This window comes from Callorhinus ursinus, unplaced genomic scaffold (genome assembly GCF_003265705.2).
Source record: "Callorhinus ursinus isolate GAN/ISIS: 27379988/994484 unplaced genomic scaffold, GSC_fseal_2.0 scaffold39, whole genome shotgun sequence".
Lineage (NCBI taxonomy): Eukaryota > Metazoa > Chordata > Mammalia > Carnivora > Otariidae > Callorhinus > Callorhinus ursinus.
In genome coordinates this window covers 17,993,418-18,013,151 of record NW_027397101.1, presented here as the reverse complement: position 1 = coordinate 18,013,151, position 19,734 = coordinate 17,993,418, and the positions used below count along the sequence as shown (strand labels likewise).

Below are 19,734 nucleotides of genomic sequence, written 5' to 3'. Positions count from 1 at the left end.
GAAAAAAAAAAAAAATCATTATATGTGTATCTTTGGGGTAAATACCCAGTAGTGCAATTGTGGACCATAGAGTAGCTCTATTTTCAACTTTTTGAGGAACCTCCATACTGTTTTCCAGAGTGGCTGCACCAGCTTGCATTCCCACCCGCAGTGTAGGAGGGTTCCCCTTTCTCCACATCCTTGCCAACGTCTGTCATTTCTTGACTTGTTAATTTTAGCCATTCTGAATGGTGTGAGGTAGTATCTCACTGTGGTTTTGATCTGTATTTCCCTGATGCCAAGTGATGTTGAATCCTTTTTCATGTGTCTGTTGGCCATTTGGATGTCTTCTTTGCAGAAATGTCTGTTTATGTCTTCTGCCCATTTCTTGACTGGATTATTTGTTCTTTGGTTGTTAAGTTTGATAAGTTCTCTATAGATTTTGGATACTAGCCCTTTATCTGATTAGACATTTGCAAGTATCTTCTCCCATTCTGTCGGTTGTCTTTTGGTTTTGTTGGACTATTTCCTTCGCTGTGCAAAAGTTTTTTATCTTGATGAAGTCCATATGGTTCATTTTTGCCTCTGTTTCCCTTGCCTTTGGAGACATGTCTAGTCAGAAGTTGCTGTAGCTGAGGCTGAAGAGGTGCTGCCTGTGTTCCCCTCTAGGATTTTGATGGATTCTTATCTCACATTTAGGTCTTTCATCCATTTTGAGCCTATTTTCAACACCAATCTTTCAAGTCAGTCTTTCAAGTGCCATCTTTATGATTTTGCCACACCCATAATAATCACTACTATTTAATAATACTTTAATTCATTTCTTAAGTTAAATGAAGTATTTTAAGAGAAATCTTTATATTATTGTTGTAAATGGAAAACCATTATCTATTTGTCATATGCAAACTAACATTAAAAATAAATACATTAACTCTAATGCACTAACCTATTAATCATGTCATGTACCAATGGTGGTATGCATTTCACCCTACCAGGCAAAATGGTTTAAAATATCTACTATAAAGTTTTTTGGAAACATATTAAAGGATTATAAACTTCTTAAAGCATCCCACAGAATATTCCAGATGAAAGGCTTTTGAACTGAAAAAGGTTAAAATCAGTAGGAGTCAAAAAGACCCTGACTACCACTTACTAGTTGTGTGTCCCCATTAAGCCTCAATTTTCACATCTGTAAAACAGGGATTAAAGGAGCAGCTACCTCATGGGGTGTTCTATAAATTGAATGAAATTATGCAATGCTAGAAAGCAAATGAGCCACAATGTATACTAACCACTGTGGTATTAGCCCCTACTACTATTATTTCTGTAGTTTGAGAAAATCTCAAACATTACCCATCTCCACACAGGCCTTTTTAGGTGGCCTAGAAATCAAGATCTTTAAAGATACTGTATTACATCAATAAATGCAAAATACATTAACATATTTACTCTCTAGGGTAAAAACTGCATTTCAGAGACTAGGTAGAATAGCCATGATACTTCAAAATCCAAAAAAGCATTTCCATATTTACCTATACAAAGAAGTATAGTTATGTTTTATAAAATCCTTTATCCCCAATCTAGCACAGACATTAATGAGAGCTATATCTAAAATACTACACATTCATATTTATGTAAGTTTCATAAATTCTTTATAAAGAATTTTACAGTAAAACACTTACAAACTCAGTTTTGCAAAGCTCTCTTGTGCGTTATGCTTTTCTCGCTCATATGCACTTTCAACTTCTTTGAATTCATTCTTGATCATTTCCAAATCTGCAACAGCTTCTGCTTGGCTGGCCTTTTCTACCTGCAAAGCGCCTTCCAGGTCTCGAATCCGTAACTACCAGATTGACAGAGAAGTAGTTAAAACAAGCAAGGAAATGCTAGCATCAAAGGCTAGTCAAATTGAATAGAGTACTTTATCAGCAGCAGTTTATCATTCATCCAAACACTTCTTCCTTTCTGCTTTGATTTAAAAGGGAAAATAAACAAAAGACAGTGTATTCCCTTTCTCAACCTGTTTAATGGAAGGGAGGAAGAGTGGAAGAATAGTTAACTGTGCTATGGAAATGCCTAATCAAAGTGCCAAATTATGACCTACTATTCCATTTGGATACTTCTTTTATAAAACATAATGAAATTAGTGGTTTTGGAAAACAAAAGGGAAGCATTCTTCCCTTATGAGAAACATCATTACATCTGCATCTTTAGAAACCCATGAAAGTTAACAGATCTTTTTTATTCCTAGAGATTTTTACTGTAGAAAAGTAAAACTTTTATTACCAAATAATACTATTTGACTAAAATATTTATGAGTGTAGTTATATGATATCTAGGATTTGCTTCAAAATGATACAGGGATAGGGAGTAGATGGGGGCAACAGATAAAAAACACAATTGACCTGAGGTAAATCTTTTTTGTTTTTTTTAAGATTTTATTTATCTGACGGAGACAGACACATTAAGAGAGGGGACGCAAGCAGGGGGAATGGGAGAGGGAGAAGCAGGCTTCCGGCAGAGCAGGGAGCCCGATGCGGGGCTCGGTCCCAGGACCCTGGGATCGTGACCTGAGCCGAAGGCAGATGCTTAACGGACTGAGCCACCCAGGTGCCCCAACCTGAGGTAAATCTTGAAGTGATGGCTATGTGTACAGTTCATTTTACCATTCTCTCTACTTTTGTATATTCTTGAAACTTTACATAAAGTAACACTTTGAAAAGTAGATTCCATATAAACATCGACAGTAGAACAGATAAAGTACATTCCCATAAAAGAAAAATATGCAGCTATAAAAAAGCTGCAAGACAACTTTTGAAAAGGAAGTTCTCTCTGTGGTTCTCCATGTGGTGTTAACACAGACTGGAAAAGCAAAGTCCCCATCAGTGTATGCAGTGAGCTATATTTTGGGTAAACAAGTGGAAAAAATTAAGTAGCAGGCAAAGGGTAGAGCAAAGGGAGAGACAGGAGTGAAAGCAAGAGTTCTCGATCAGCCATCAAAAGATTGTTTTGATTTTTGAACTATGCAGATGTTTTACCTTTTTCAGAAAACTAAATTAAAAATAAAAAAATAAAAAAACTAAATTAAAAATAAAAAAAGTCTATTTTTTAAATTTTTCCACTTTTTAAAAGTGGAAAGTGGTAGAAAATGCTTTACACTAAATAGAATATAAGCTTTAGAACCATAAAGCTCACATTTAAATTCCAGCTCTACAAATTACCTTATGAGACCTTTGGCGTATTACTAAAACTCCAAAGGCCTTAGGTTCCTCATCTGTAAACAATAAATAACAGTAATAATAATAAACAGACTATCTACAGGGTTGTTACAAAGATCTAATGAGATAATATTCATCTAATATATATTTAATATTATATATGTATATGTAGTATTTATTTAATAAATGTTTGGATAAATATTTATTAAGCACTTAATATGTGCCAGGCAGTGAGCTAGTGCTCAAGATATTATATAACAATCATGAAAAGAGACAGTCTTAGTTTTGAGGAGCTCCTAGTCTTTAGGAGAGGAGAGACCACGACAATGTGGTAAGTGCTTCTATTACAGCAGCCGGCACAAAAGGCCCTGAAATCAGAGAAGAGCTATGAACAAGTCTCTTGGAGATGGCAAAAGACAATTCGAGGTAAGAAAGATGAAATCAGCAAGAAAAGAACAACATGAAAATGTTTTGTAAATTAATCTATATAAATAATAAGCACCAGAATTATTATTTGTAATTATTCAAAAATATTTTGGAATAATCAAAACATTCTTACACTAAAGTAAGGACATAGAATAGATCTGGAGATACAGCTTGGTAAATTTTCAAATTTGGTCTTTTAAACTTTATTTTTCTTTGCTATTTTGTCTAAAACCAATGTTGACAAGTAAAATAATAAATCTAGGAAACATTTTCTTCTGTCTGCATCGCTATCTTCTTTCAGAAAATAAGCACACTCAATCACAAATGATAAATCAATCCAACTGAAAGAGAAATAGGCTTCAAATTAAAAATTCTGAGTCAACTCTCTGATTCTACTTTCTCATTTTTATAAGAACAAATTTAACAACAGAATACTTCAAACATACATTTAACTACAGTTTATGATAAGATGGTGATTAATTACAACTATTTAGTAGTCTCATTTGCTTTTAAACTAATCTGAAACTGAATTTAACTAGATGTACCTCATTGAAAATACTTGTCAATATTTATAGATATACGGTTCAAATATAAACTTTGGCTTTTTTTCTGAGTCATACCATGAAGCTTTAAAATTAATCAAATATTAATTTTACTTTTTATTTATTTTTTTTAAGATTTTATTTATTTATTTGACAGAAAGAGACACAGCGAAAGAAGGAACACAAACGGGGGGGTGGGGGAGGGAGAAGCAGGCTTCCAGCGGAGCAGGGAGCCTGATGTGGGGCTCAATCCCAGGACCCTGGGATCATGACCTCAGCCGAAGGCAGACGCTTAACGACTGAGCCAGCCAGGCACCCCTCAAATATTAATTTTAAACTATATAAGTAAAAAATATACATGTAACAATATTTATCTTATAGCTATTAACTATATATCCCCAGGTATAAATTATAACTAGAATGAAAAACTTAATTTTGAATTATACTTCTCTCATAAACTTAAAATTTTTGCCTTATTGCTTATTGATGCCATTTTGGATGATTCAATCATTTAAAAAAAAAAAAAGCTTAGGGGCACCTAGGTGTCTCAGTCGGTGAAGTGTCCGACTCTTGATCTCAGCTCAGGTCTTGATCTCAGGGTCAGGAGTTCAAGCCCCACATTGGGCTCCAAGATTAACTCACACAAGTTTGCTTAAAATACAAACACACTCAAATACATGGGTCTGAGAATTTTGCAGGTAAAGGGGGCATTTCATCAAAGATAAAAGTTTTAAAAATTTTTATTATAAAATTCTTATAAGCTTAGTTGCATCCTATATTAAGACCTGTTTAAACAATAATGTAAAATTTTTGCAAGTTTTATTAATTAAAGTTTAATGTAAGGGAAAAGTCTAAGTCTTAAAAAAAAAATGTGAATTAAATTAAGGAACTGCGGGGCGCCTGGCTCAGTCAGTAGGGCTTGCGACTCTTAATCTCAGGGTTCTGAGTTCAAGCCCCATGCCAGGTGTGGAGCCTATTTTAAAAAAAAATTAAATTAAAGAACTTAGATTTCCAGAACTTTATATGAAACTTTATACACAACTTGGCCATGGGCCAGACGTGGTCCGTGGGCAGTAGTTTGCCAACTCCCAGTTGGAATGCCTTCACTTTTCTGAGAAATTACTTGTGATTCTCTAAGACGTGGAGGACACTTTCCTTAGGATGCCTTCAATTAATTCCCCTCCAGATTTAATCTTTATTATGCTCTCACAGTATTTTAGTATTTTATATTTCTATCTATACATTTATCTGTAGATCTATATAGATGCAGATAAATATACGTATTTCTGATAATGGAATTAAGTTCCAAGAGTAGTTTCTTCGCCTTTATAACTTCAGTTCTTATACAAGTGATAAGCAATGTGCACAGGATATATACTCAATAAACGAAGGTGCATATTTTTTTAAATGTTTTCAAAAAGAAATTCATCCCATGACTGTTGATGAAAAGAACATTCTGATCAGCAAATCTTTCTATAAAGGCCAGATGGCAAATATTTTGGACTTTGCAGGCCATAATGTCTCTGTCATACCATCCCCCTTTGCCACTGCAGCACAAAACCCCCACAGCCAAGGCAAAGCCTCTCTTGAACAGGTGGTGGGTGAGATACGGCCTGTGGGCTGTAGTGTGCCAAACCCTTCTCTAGCAAAACCATCCTCAACTATATCTTGGTAGCAAATAGAGTAATGAGTGTCTTAATAATATGCCACCCGTTTTTTTTTTTAATTTTATTTATTTCTTTATTTATTTGAGAGAGAGAGCACAGGGGAGAGGCAAAGGGAGAGGGAGAGAATCCTAAGCAGACTGTGCACTGAGCTCGGATCCTGTCACAGGGCTCGATCCCATGACCTTGAGATCATGACCTGAGCTGAAACCAAGAGTCAGGGCCTTGATTGACTGAGCCACCCAGGCGCCCCTATGCTACCCATTCTAAACGTAAACCTTACTTCTCTGAACAGAATGCTGCTTTTCCCAACTTAATAAAATCCATACAAAAAAATTTTTTACGTTTTACCTGAATAATTTCAGAATTAAATTTTGATTCCAAATGTGCGGCCCTCTCTGCTTCAATATTTTCTTCTAATTTCCTGACTCTTAGAGTAGTTGCCTGAAAACAAATTAAAAGTTTAAACTCACAAACGTTGGCATTTAAAGTAGATATGGATCTTTGCAACAACAATGCTAAGCAACATCGGTCACTTACAAAAAGACAAATACCATATGATTTCACTCATATATGGAATTTAAGAAACAAATCAAATGAACAAAGGAAAAAAGAGAGAGAGACAAACCAAAAAACAGACTTAACTATAGAGAACAAACTGATGGTGACCAGACGGGAGGTGGGTGGGGGATGGGTGCAATAGGAGACGGGAGTAAGAGTACACTCAATCATGATGAGCACTGAGTAGTGTATAGAACTGTTGAATCACAACATTGTACACCTGAAACTAATATAGCACTGTATGTAAACTATACTGGAATTAAAATTAAACACTTTTAAAAAACGTGAATATGGATCACACTTTAGATTACTATAGCCTCGTTTTTTTCTGCTTTTGCAAGAGTGTGAAAGTCATGTTAAAAAATCATGTGAAAATCATGCTCGGGAAGAATGAGCCAGACCTTGCTTTTTTTTTCTTTTTTATTGATGTATGATCTATATATAATAAACTGCACATATTTAAAAGTATGTAATTTGATAAGTATATATATATATATATATATACACCCATAAAATCACTGCCATAATGAAGATAAGAAATACTTCTGTGACCCTTAAAAGATTCCTTATATCTCTTGGTAACTTCTTCATCCAGCCCTCACCACCCTACCCCCACCCCCAAGTAACCACTGATCTGCTTTTTGTCACTATCGATCACTTCGTATTTTCCAGAATTTCATATAAATTGAGTCATACAGCATGTACTCTTTATTGCCTGGCTTCTTTCTCCCAGCATAACTATTTTGAGATTCACCATGTGGTTGCATTTATCAATAGTTTATTCCTTTTTATTGTTAAAGTGTTCCACTGTGTTGATACACCACACCGATTTATCTATTCACCAGTTGATGTACATTTGAGTTGTTTCCAGTTTGTGCTATTACAAATGAAACTGCTATGAGCCTTTGTGTACAAGTGTTTGTATGGGCAAACACTTTGATTTCTCGGAGGTAAAAAGTGAAGGGAAGAATGATGGGGTCACATGGTAGGTGTATGTTTAATGTTTTATGAAACCACCAAACTTTTCCAAATTGCTTATAATTTTATACATCCTCACCAACACTTGGCATGGTCAATTTTTGCTTTTTCATTTAGGGGGAGGAGGGGGCTTAAGACATTCAAACAGGCATGTAATGGCATTCCATTTCAGTTTCAATTTGCATTTCCTTAATGACTAATGACACTGAGCATCTTCTCATATATTTACCATCTGTATATCTTCTTTGGTGAAGTATCTGTTCAGATCTTTTCCCCATTTTTTAATTGGATTGTTTGTTTTCTTATTATGAGTTTTGAGTTTATATAATCTGCATACAAGTCATTTACTGGATATGTGATTTGCAAGTACTTACTCCAAGCCTACAGCTTGTCTCTTCATACTGTTAACAGTGTCTTTCACAAAGCAAAAGTTTTCATTATGATGAAGTCTACTTTATCAATTTTCAGGCAAGAGTCAACTTCTGGCCAGAATCAGAAGTCAGGAGCCTTATTTCTGAATGCCAATTCTGTTGAGAAAATGCAAGCCTGGGAAGCACTGGATTCCTAGTCCCAAAGAGCAAACTGGTCATGACCAAAAGCCTGTTGGGGGCTGGGCAAGTAGTGCTACAGGGACCGCCACTGCAGATGTCTTAGGATAACAGTAACAAAGCCATGCCTAGAGTCCTACCTGTCCAATAAAGATGGTTCGACAATGACGGAGTAAGGAATTACTAATTTGATTTCCTTTTCAAGTAACTTCTGGACAAGAAATAAGTTTCTATTAATTATCTTTACTTTATCATTTAGCCTAAGCTGAAGTTTTTTTTAAATACACACCTTGATTAATTGGTTTTCCCTCTTTCCTTCCACAATTTTTTTTTACAGAATCTCAGCAAGAAGGAACATAAGTAAAAACTGGAAAATTCACAAACAAGCCGTCTGTGAATAGTAAATGACTATACTTTTCTTTGAGCGAAGGAGATTCCTGTAATATCTTATTATAGACTAGAGTATAAACACAAATATCCCTTCTTCTCTAGAGGCCTTTGTAGACACCTCTTGCTACTAATGGCCTTCATAATCAAGAAGCAATTCTGCTTCGGGATTCAATCACTCTGTGTTTCACAGATATGAAACTCACAAAATATATTTTTTTACACTGACTTATTTGCTTTACTTAGATTTTGCAACCCTGTCAATAATATTTCTTAATAACTCTCTTAATGAGTTACTAAAAAAGACTTTTTTTCTAGAAGGCAGACAAAGCAGTAAGTCCAAATGTGATCTTTTGGGTCTAAAGATAAGTTAAACCCAAAACAATAAAATGATTTTTTAAGTTAGTAGAGTATAATATCTTTAAAGGTAAAATCTGACATTTATATCCTATACTACTAGAGTATTTTGAAATAACAGGCATTCCACTGAAAGATGAAACTGGTAAATATTCATAATTTAGTCTGATAACTCAAGACTTGAGATTCAAAAAAACTGGAAATGAAAAATATAAAACTAAGGAGTTATTATTACTTTTTTAGGTGTAGTTATAATTGGTATTGAGGTGCTTTGGCTGGCTCAGTTGGTAGATTATACAACTCTTGATCTCAGGGTCATGAGTTCAAGCCTCACATTGGGTGTAGAGCTTACTTTAAAAAACAGGTTTTTTTTTTAATAATTGGTATTTTTTTAACTCCTATCTTTTTGAAATATATACTTAAAGTGCTCATGGATGAAATTATATGATGTCTGGATTTGCTTTCAAATAACAAAGCTGGGAGTTACAAGAAGAAGTTGATATTCATGAAATAATACTGGCCTTTAGTTGATCATTGTTAAAGCTGAGTGATAGGCACATGGGGTTCATTTTAGTATTCTCTCTACTTTCATGCATGATTAAAATTTCCCATATTGAAAAATTTTTTAAACAGAAACCAAAGCAAAGGAAGTATGGTGGGAAAGTATGGTGCTGGTATCATTATTTACCTAACAAAATTATGTTTTGATGACAAAAAATCATTAGAATGAATTAAGCCATTCATGCCTAAGCAGAAAAAGTCAGTGGGAAGGTGGGAGTTTAAATCAATCAATTCCTACCTATATTGTTGAAATATTAAGAAAATCAAAGCAAATATTCCCTCCATACTCACTACCACCTTTCTCAAAACATGTTTCACACCAAATATTAGTCCCATGGGATGTGATTAGCTATTTTATGAAAAAGCAATTTCATCATTATAGGTGTGTGAAAAACACAGAATTAAAGCCAAACAATTTTACTAAAGCACTTCTCAAAAAGTTAACATGACAATCTTGAAAAGGAAGAACAAAGTTGGAAGACTCACATTTCCTGATTTCAATACGACTTCAAAGCTACAGTGATCAAAACACTGTGGAACTGGCAAAAGGACAGACATATAGATCCATAGAAAAGAAGTGAGAGTCCAGAAATAAACCCATGTATCAATGGTCAATTGATTTTTGACAAGAGAGCCAAGACCATTCAATGAGAAAGAATCATTTTTTCATTAAGCAGTGCTGAGACAATGAGATATACACATGCAAAAAAAATCAATTTGGATCCCTACCTCACATCATATATAAAAATGAATTCAAAAGGCTCAATGGCCAAATATAAAAGCTAAAACCATAAAACTCTTAGAAGAAAACATAGAATGACCTCATGACTCGGCAACAGATTCTGAAATATGACACCAAAAGCATGAGCCACAAAAGAAAAAAAAATAGATAAATTAGACTTCATCAAAATTTTAGATTTTGAGCATCACAGAACTTTATCAAAAAGTGAAAGGCAACCTAGAGGACAAGAGAAGATAATCATGTATCTGATAAGAGTCTAGTATGCAAAATATACAAAGAACTCTTATAATAAAAAGATAAACAATTCAATTCTTTAAAAAAATCAGTAGGGGAGCCTGGGTGGCTCAGTCAGTTAAGTGTCTGCTTCTCCCTCTGCCCCTCCCCTCACTCACTCACTGTCTCTCGCTCTCCCTCAAATAAATATTTTTTAAAAATAAAATAAATAAAAAGTAAATGAGTAAAGGGCTTAAATAGACATTTCTCCAAAGAAGATATGAAAATGGCCAGTAAGTATATGAAATGATGGCCAACATTATTAGTTATCAGGGAAATGCACACCCAAACCACAAAGAGATATATCTTCATGCACACTAGGCTAGCTATAATTTTAAAAAATGGAAAATAACAAGTACTGGCAAGGATGTAGAGAAATTGGAAACCTCATACATTACTGGTGGGAATGTAAACTGGTGCCACCACTATGGAAAACAGTTTGTCAGTTTCTTAAAAAATTAAACAGAGTTACCATATGATCCAGCATGTCCACTCCTGGGTATATACTCCAGAGAAATAAAAATGTTCAAACAAAGACTTATACACAAATGTTCATATCAGCATTTTTCATATTAGCCAAAAGGTAGAAACAACCTAAATGTCCATCAACTGAACAAAATATGGTATATCCCTACAATGGAAAGTTATTCAGCCAAAAAAAAAAAAAAATTAAGTACCAATACATACTATGACATAGATGAACCTTGAAAATATATGTTAACTGAAAGAAACTAGACACAAAAGATGACATTTATATGAAACGTCCAGAAGAGGCAAATCCATAGGGATAGAAAGTGTGTTAGTGGTTGCCAGCAGCTAGGGTGGGAGGGAGGAATGGGCAGTGACTGCTAATAGACATGAAGTTTCTTATTGGGGTGATGAGAATGTTCTGAAATTAGATAGTGGTAATGGTTACACAGCTCTGTGAATATACTAAAAACCACTGAATTGTATACTTTAAAAGGATGAATGTTATGATATGTGAAATATATCTCAATAAAAGATTAAAAAATCCTGAGTGTAAGAACCACAATGTCAAAGAAGTGACAGCCACCTAAGTCAAGCTTCTTGATTTCTGAAAAAAAGTTCCCTCTAAATGCTGACTTTTGAGTCCTTAGAACAAAGGATCCCCACTGATTTTAGGTCTAAAGCATGGTACCTACTACAGCAGAAAAATTATTATGTTTAGCCAGATTAAAATGAGCATTACTTTAGATAAGCCCAATACTAGTTTAAAACAAAATGTTTTTAATGTAAACCCTAAAAAATGAAGTTCCTGACCTCAAAAAATTAAAAATGACTTCTCAGTATGCTCGTCTTAGATTCTGTAAGTCAGAAGTCTAACCAGTGACAAGAAAATAGCCTATAGGCATTGAGAATAAAAAACTAGAACTAGCAAAAAGTTAAGACAGAGGGAAGAAACCAGTCTAATGTTCATTTTCTTTTCAGATTCCAAAAAGCATATGCATAAAGCTTCTCTTATTAAAATAATAGTCTTACATTTTATTAAAACACAGAATATTCAGTCATTCCATGATAAAAGATTCAACAATTCAAGTCTTTTCATTTCTTATATGTATGTTATGTCATATTAATTAATTATCTGATTTTCACTCCAAAAGTCAAGAATAGGTTCTGTTATTCCTGCCCTAGACCAAAACTAAACCGTTCGAAATAATAAACCAGAGATTACATCTTTATTTTCATACCTTCCTGCTTTGAATGAAATGTCCAGAAGAAAACAACTTTATAAACTGTTACTACTAAAACTACTGATTAATCAGTAAGGACAACAACAACAACAAAATCTTCAAATCTTTAAACAAACTCCTTTCAAGAGGAGGCTTTGTTGATAGACATAATTAAATTAAAGCCCTCCTAATAAATATTTTTTTAATCTTCAAGTCTGGTGAATTAATTCTTATATCCAGCAGAGGGTGCTAAAGGCACATCAATGTGCTGTTCACAAAAAAATTTTTTTCCAATACTGCCTAAGTGAACCAGTACAATCATAAACTGTCTCATTAGTATACAATTCTAATGTAATCAACAAAGCAAGGGCAGAAATCATAATGGGATTCAGGTTAAAATACACAATCCAACACACATTCATATATGCCACAAATCAATTTAAGTATATAAAGGTTTGCCTAGAATACAACTATTACACTCTACTCTGTTCCCCAACATTATGAACAAAGGAGTTCTTTGTATAACACAAAATGAGCACATATTTTATCATTTAGCTGATTTTCATGCCCTTTCCTACCGCAAAATACCACCAAGGGATTTTTATTTCAGTAAATACTACGTTCATCATGACTATTTTTTTATTTTACAATTTGTATCTCATTAAATCACGTTAAGCCCAATTAGATAATTTACTCCACTTAAGAAAAGGGGACATTTGTCTGTGAAGAAGGTAAAACAGGGAAGGATGTCTCCTCTTCCTCCCTTTGTTACGTGTTATTTCATCATAACACAGGGTATGAGCTGCCAACTCCAATTCAGCAGCAGAACTAGCCAAACATATCCAGACCACATTTGTTCTCCACACCGCATCTGCTCCCATGGCCTCCATGGGCCTGTTCCGAAAGTCTCATAAAAGTTATGAAAACAGATGTATACACTGCTGAAGGTCTGGGCCAAAAAAACACCTCTAACTACGTTACTTCCTCCTCAAAATAGAATAGATCTAGCTCAGAGGATATAAGTGAACTTAAAGGAATTAGTCAAGCAGCAAAACTTGGATACACAAAATTTAGTCCACTAAAATGGACAAGAAAAACAGGGGAGGAACTGTCACAAAAGTGCATCCTAGAGATTTCTCAGTAATACGTTACATAGCAGTGTTTCCAAAACAGTTGTGCAAAGTTTACCCCAGAATGTCAACAGCTGTATAAATAGAAAGTGGCTGTTTATTTAACTGTTTTTCCAGATTTTATCACCTGATATTTCCCATCAATGGACACTTTCACAGTAACTAATATAGTAATAATCCATCTTCAGAAATATAATTCTAAGGAACTGAATCATCACAGACTAATCATTATTTTAGTAGTAACTATTATTCTGTTATAGTTTAGTGACTGTAAATAATTTATTATATGTTTGTTAACAACTAACTACAATACTTATTCCTACCTGTGTGTGGGGGGGCGGATAAAGAGTAGCTATTGTACTTCAAGATTTTAAAGTGAAAATCTCATAGTATTTTTTATTCCAAAACAAAACAAAACTCTTGAAGTGTCAAAGTCCCTAAGTATTTGACAAGTGTCTGAACAACAGAAGCACCATATCACATCACTTAAACTGAGTCATATATGGAAAGACTGTATATGAGTCCTTTATTATTTATTATCCTGGGGGTAGCTGGCTGGCTCAGTCGGTACAGCATTCAACTCTTGATCTTGGGATTGTGAGTTCAAGCCCCATGTTGGATGTAGAGATTACTTAAATTAATTTAATTTAATTTAAAAATAAATAAAATTACACAGCAGTTTCAAGAAATAGCCAAATGTACCAATATTTAGAGCGGTCCATGCCCATTATCTTGGCTTGTGGTTAACTGTGCAGTTAAGCCTCAAAGCTAGTCACTGAGGGCAGCAACAATCAGGACCTTAACAGTCTCAGAACAGACCTATGAAGCAACCTGACTACAGGTATAAACTGGAGAATACTGCAAATTTTTATTCACCAGGAATGCATAATGAAGTCTATCACTCAGATTATAAAACAGTTTAATGAATAAAAAAGAGCTTTTGTTACTGTTGGGTATAATAAAAGAAACCACAGAAAATGAAAATAGGAAATTTCAGAATTTATAGGACACAAATTCTCGTCATAAATTAATTTAGCATCTCTAAAAATCATTTTTACCTCTCCTGGCAATAAAAACTTCAATATTTAACAAATTTTTTAATTAACTCCCTATTTTAAAGTCCATTATGAACAGAAATACAAAAATGTGCAATACTCCTAAGCACAATTATATAACCCAGGTGATTTCATCATTTACCCACTTGGTAAGCAGTAATCAACACAAGTAGGTGTTGAAAAATAATTCCTACAAACACATTGAAAAATAATTCCTACAAACACTTTAACAAGTGAAATCAGATGAGGTTGGCTTCACAGACAATAGGAAAGGTGAGAGTCATTTTTCTTTTCCTTTTCACTTGAGTACAGTCTACATAAAGAGAAAAAAGCTACACTCTACCCTGCTTTCTGTTACTGTAATACAGAACATGACTGACAGAAGCAATTTGGAATTTATTTGCAGGCAGTTCTCTCTCCACTGTAATCTTCGTGAGATTTCTCAGTTCTCTATTAGGTTTGCATCTTCTCTTTTCTTTTTTCTTATTGAGTTAAGTTTATTTCCCATGATAAAAAAAAAAAAAAACCTCCCCTAGTTGTAAAGAGGTTTATAAAAGCCACAGATATTTCTTTTTCCAGTTCACTTTTCCCTTGGTTCTGTGGTATCTAGCACCACATTTATAAAATTGGATTGGGAGTTCACTTTCTTTTTTTAAATCTAAGAAACCATTGATCTGTGTTAAGATAATTAAGCCACACAATGGTATATAGTTTATCAGATTTTTAAAAAAATACAAATCATATATATATATATATGTGTGTATATAGTCATATACATATTTGGTCCAGGCACATTAAGAAATCACCATTTCATGAAATGCAACTGTTAAAAAGCTTCACTAAAATTTAAAACATTGATTGGGCTACATGTCTATTATATTAGTTACTTTATTCTGATATTACTGACATTAAATAATGTGTTCTATTAAATTAAAACATTAACAGTTTTCCTCTATTATCTTTATTAACATTATTATCCCATTTATTTTATATTATCCTTATATTTCATGTATCTCATGGTAATCCTTTTTTTAAAAAATACCACTGACAGTTACTTAAGTCCCTAGACTTACTAATAGTTAATGTAAAACTAGCATGAAATCTCTCTAGAAATTTAACTTCTCCTTCATTATGTCATCATCTGGCCAAGAGCCAAGACAAGATACGTTCACTTAAATATAAAGCAAAAAGTTTTTTTTAATTTTTATTTATTGGTCAGAGAGAGAGCACAACCAGGGGGAGCAGCAGGCAGAGGGAGAAGCAGACTCCCTGCTGAGCAAGGAGCCTGATGCAGGACTTGATCCCAGGACCCTGGGATCATGACCTGAGCCAAAAGCAGATGCTTAACCGACTGAGCCACCCAGGTATCCCATAAAGCAAAATTTTGAAAGGTGTCTAAATATGGAGAATTTTAGATGAGTCAGAGGACTATACTAGTCCACTTATAAAATTCTTATAAACAGAATAGAAATTGAGACTATCTTCAAAGCTTCAAACTCTCCAAAAGCAGAGACCTGGTATTACCAAAAGTAATTAGAGAATACTAAGAAAAACCACAAAGTAAAACTAGTCTAAAACAATTTTACGTTTATAACATCAATCAATAAAAAAGAAATTGGGGCAAGTAAGTATTTTACAAGGAAAAAAAATCAATACTGAGTTATCCAAAAATAAATCCTAAAGTTTAGACATTAGACATTTCCTCAACTCAGTCAAAACCGGCTTAATAAGAACTTTATCAACAAAAAAGAAATCACTGTTACCTAGTACTTCTTCATACCTATAAGTCAATTAAAATGTTTTCAGTGATGATCATTGGGTTATACAGCATCCTAAAAGTGACTCCTAAATGAGTTGTTTAATTCTAAGTATATTCAGACTGTATTCTAATCTTTTAATGGGCCATCCACATACCACATTTTTTTTTCTTGAAACAGAGTACATGTGCTCTTGTGTGTGCCCAAGCAGAGAGGAGGGGCAGAGGGAGAGGGAAAGAGAATCTCAGAGCCTGCAGGCTCCATGTCCAGAGCAGAGCCTGATGCAGGGCTCAATCTCAAGACGCTGAGATCATGACCTGAGCTGAAATTAAGAGTCCACGCACCCCACCACATAATATTTTTAAGTATTGATACATTCCTGAATTTATTGGCCTGAAAAATGTTCATCACAAAGTGATAAATAAGCTAAAAATATTATGTAGAATATAATCTAATTTTTTTTCTAACTTTACATAAAATTAGGCCATGTATGTTAAGAGTGTGAGTCATTTTATCTTTGCCAAGTTCACGCTTGGCATTATTATTGAGAGTTCCTATATACCCCACACCAAGTTCCCCCTGTTATTAACATCTTATTCATGTGGTACAAATAACCCATTAAAATGGACAGTGAATCTTAATAGATATTTCTCCAATAACACACAAATGGCCAATAAGCTTATGAAATGGTATTCAACATCATTAGTAATTAGAGAAATGCAAACCAAGACCAAAATGACATACCATTATATGCCAACTAGGGTGGCTATCATCAAAAAAACTGATGGTAACAAGTACTGGTGAGGATCTGGAGAAATTGGAACCCTCATACATTGGTGGTGCAATGTAAAATGGTGCAGTCACTGTGGTGAGAGTTCCTCAAAAAACTGAACACAGAATTACCACATGACCCAGCAATTCCACTCCTAGGTACAGACCCAAGAGCACTGAAAACATGTTCACATGAAAACCTGTAAACAATGTTCATAGAGGTATTATTCATAATAGCTAAAAAGTGAAAACAACACAAATGCCTTTCACCTGAGAAATGGATACACAAAATGTGGTATATGATACGTGGAATATTATTCAGTAATTAAAAGGAATGAAGTCCTGATACCTGATACAATATGGATGAATCTTGGAAACATGCTAAGTGAAAAAAGTCAATCACAAATGGTGACAAGCTGCATGATTACATTAATAGGAAATGTCCAGGATAGGCAAACCTATAGATGCCTCTATAGGCAGATTAGCAGTTCCTTAGGGCTGAGAGAGATGGGAGAACAGGAGAGTCATGGCTAATGAGTATGAGGTTTTTTTCTTGAGGTGATAAAAACGTTCTAAAATTTATTGTGGTGATGGCTGCACAACTCTATGAGTACAGTAAAAATCACTGGATTGTACACTATAAATGGGTGGATTTATAGCATGTAAATTATATCTCAATAAAGATATTTTAATACCATCAGTATGAGACGTTTAACTTCCAGACACCCACCTCCACCCCAAACAACTACCCCTTCTTAACCACTACACAAACTGGAGGTTAATTATCTGGAGGATGTGAATCTGAACCAGAGCTGCACATAGGGATACACATAGGGGGTGGGGGAGCGAGGGGGACACAAGACTGAAACCAGGCGGAAGTCTGCGTACTGAACAGTATGATATGCAGATTCTTCCACCATGTCCTTCTTCCATGCTATAACCACCAAAGATGAAACTAGCAGAGCACTTACAGAAACTACAGAAACGCACAAAGAAGACCTACAGATTATAACATTCAAAGTTGTGCAATGAAATATCTGCCATAATTCCCTATCATCCTACAACAGTAAGGCTTCCCTAAGCCCCAAACTCGTATTCAACTGTCTACTCCACACCTCCACCTGGATGTCTACCAGGCATGCCAACGTAACATACTTAAAGCAAACTCCTGACCTCTCCCAAATCTATGCCACTTGCATTTTGCCAGTTGAGTAAATGACAATGTCATTCACCCATTTGCTCATGCCAAAATCTTTGGCATTGTCCTTTACTCCCTCCTTTTTTCTCACAAGCCAGGTCCAACTGACCTGCAAATTCTATTGGTTCTATCTTCCAAAATACATACAAATCCAACCACCTCCTCTACACTATATCTCATTGAGGTAACTTTTAATAGTCTCCTAAGAGGTCTCTTACAATCTATTCTCCAAAGAGTATACAGAATGATGCTTTTAAAACAAAAAAGAGGAAGCATGTCAGGCCTCTGCTCAAAACCTTTCAATGACTTTCACCTCACTCAGACAAAAAGCCAAAGTTCTTACAATGAATTACAGAAGACCATAAAGACTGTAAAATCTGCTTACTGTTCTGTATATCCTACTAGCCTTTCCATTTCAGTCACAGTGCCCTACATGCTATTCCTCGAACATTCCAAGCACACTCACACCTCATGGCCTTTGCACTTTCTATTCCTGCTACCTACAATGCTTTTCATCCAGATATCCACATGGCTGACCCTTTCTTTCTTCAGGTTTCTATTAAAACGCCATTTTATCAAGTCAGCCCTCTATGACCACTAACATAAAAGGGTAACCACCCTGTCTCATCACTCATCACCTCCCCTGCTTTATTTTTTTTTAAGATTTATTTATTTGAGAGAGAGAGAGTTGGGGGGGGCAAAGAGAGAGGGAGAGAATCTCAAGCAGACTGTCCGCTGAGCATGGAGCCCAACACAGAGCTCGGATCTCACGACCCTGAGATCATGACCTGAGCTGAAACCAAGAGTCAGGCGCTCAACCAACTGAGCCACCCAGGTGACCCAACCCTAATCTGCTTTATTACTCTCCACAGGGCTTATCATGTTTTGTTTCGTTTAATGTGTGATTCTCCCTGACTAGAATGTCAGCTTCAAGAGGGAAGAGACTTTGTTTTGTTCACTGCTGATGCTTCACGCACCCAAAAGTGTGCCTAATACTCTCTATAAATACTTACTGAATAAACAAATGAATATAGTAGTCATAGGAACAGGATGCTATGAAAAACAGTACAGAGAAAAAGAGCTCTTAGAAATTAAAAATGAAAAGGAAAATATTCAGTAAGATTAGAAAGTAAAGTCAAGTAAATCTCCCAAGAATTCACAACAAAAAGACAAAGAGAAAGGCAACAGAAAGGTAAAAGTAAACCATCAATCCAGTTGATCTGACACTTGAATAATAAAAGCCTGAGAAAGAGAGAACAGCAAAAGCCCCAAGGAAAAAATTAAGAAGAAATAATATAAGAGAATTCCTCAAAATGAAGGACATGAGTTTCCTAACTAAAATGTCACCATGAATAAAAAAGATCTATACTAAGAAACATTGTTTACATTTGATGTTCTGCAATTGCAGTCATTGGGAACTCTATAGCACAAATAACCTGGTGTCCTCACAAATATAAGGAAAAAAGAAAGCTATAGATGGAGAATCTGTAGATGAAAAGAAATTTAAGAGACGTATCAAGCGGAGTGCCTGGGTGGCTCAGTTGGTTGAGCAACAGACTCTTGGTTTCAGCTCAGGTCGTGATCTTGGAGTCGTGATCTCAGGGCTGTGAGATCGAGTCCTGCTAGGGCTCTGAGCTCAGTGTGGAGTCTGCTTGAGATTCTCTTTCCTTCTCTCTCTCCTTCTTCCTCTGTCCCTCTCCCCACTCGTGCACATATGTGCACTCTCTCTCTCTCAAATAAATAAAATCTTTAAAAGAGAGGGAAACGTATCAACCAATTGTAATGTGTAACTGGAATTCTGGCTCAAACTGCATTCTTACATACATTTATACCATTTGTGGAGCAATTTGAAATTTGAATAAAGCCTGGATATTTGATTGTATTAGGCAATTACTG

The 19,734-nt window shown here is 34.9% G+C and overlaps 1 protein-coding gene across 8 annotated transcripts in view; it reads right to left on the bottom strand.

The window, feature by feature from the left end:
- Nucleotides 1-19,734, bottom strand: part of CCDC171 (coiled-coil domain containing 171) — a 316,432-nt gene that overhangs the window by 235,845 nt on the left and 60,853 nt on the right. For all 8 annotated transcript variants that reach the window (XM_073880818.1, XM_025887898.2, XM_073880822.1 and 5 more), the window contains 2 exons: nt 6,181-6,273; nt 1,662-1,822 (listed from right to left, as the gene is read on the bottom strand). In XM_073880818.1, the coding sequence (XP_073736919.1) occupies nt 1,662-1,822; nt 6,181-6,273 (254 nt within the window). The remainder of the gene's footprint in view (nt 1-1,661; nt 1,823-6,180; nt 6,274-19,734) is intronic.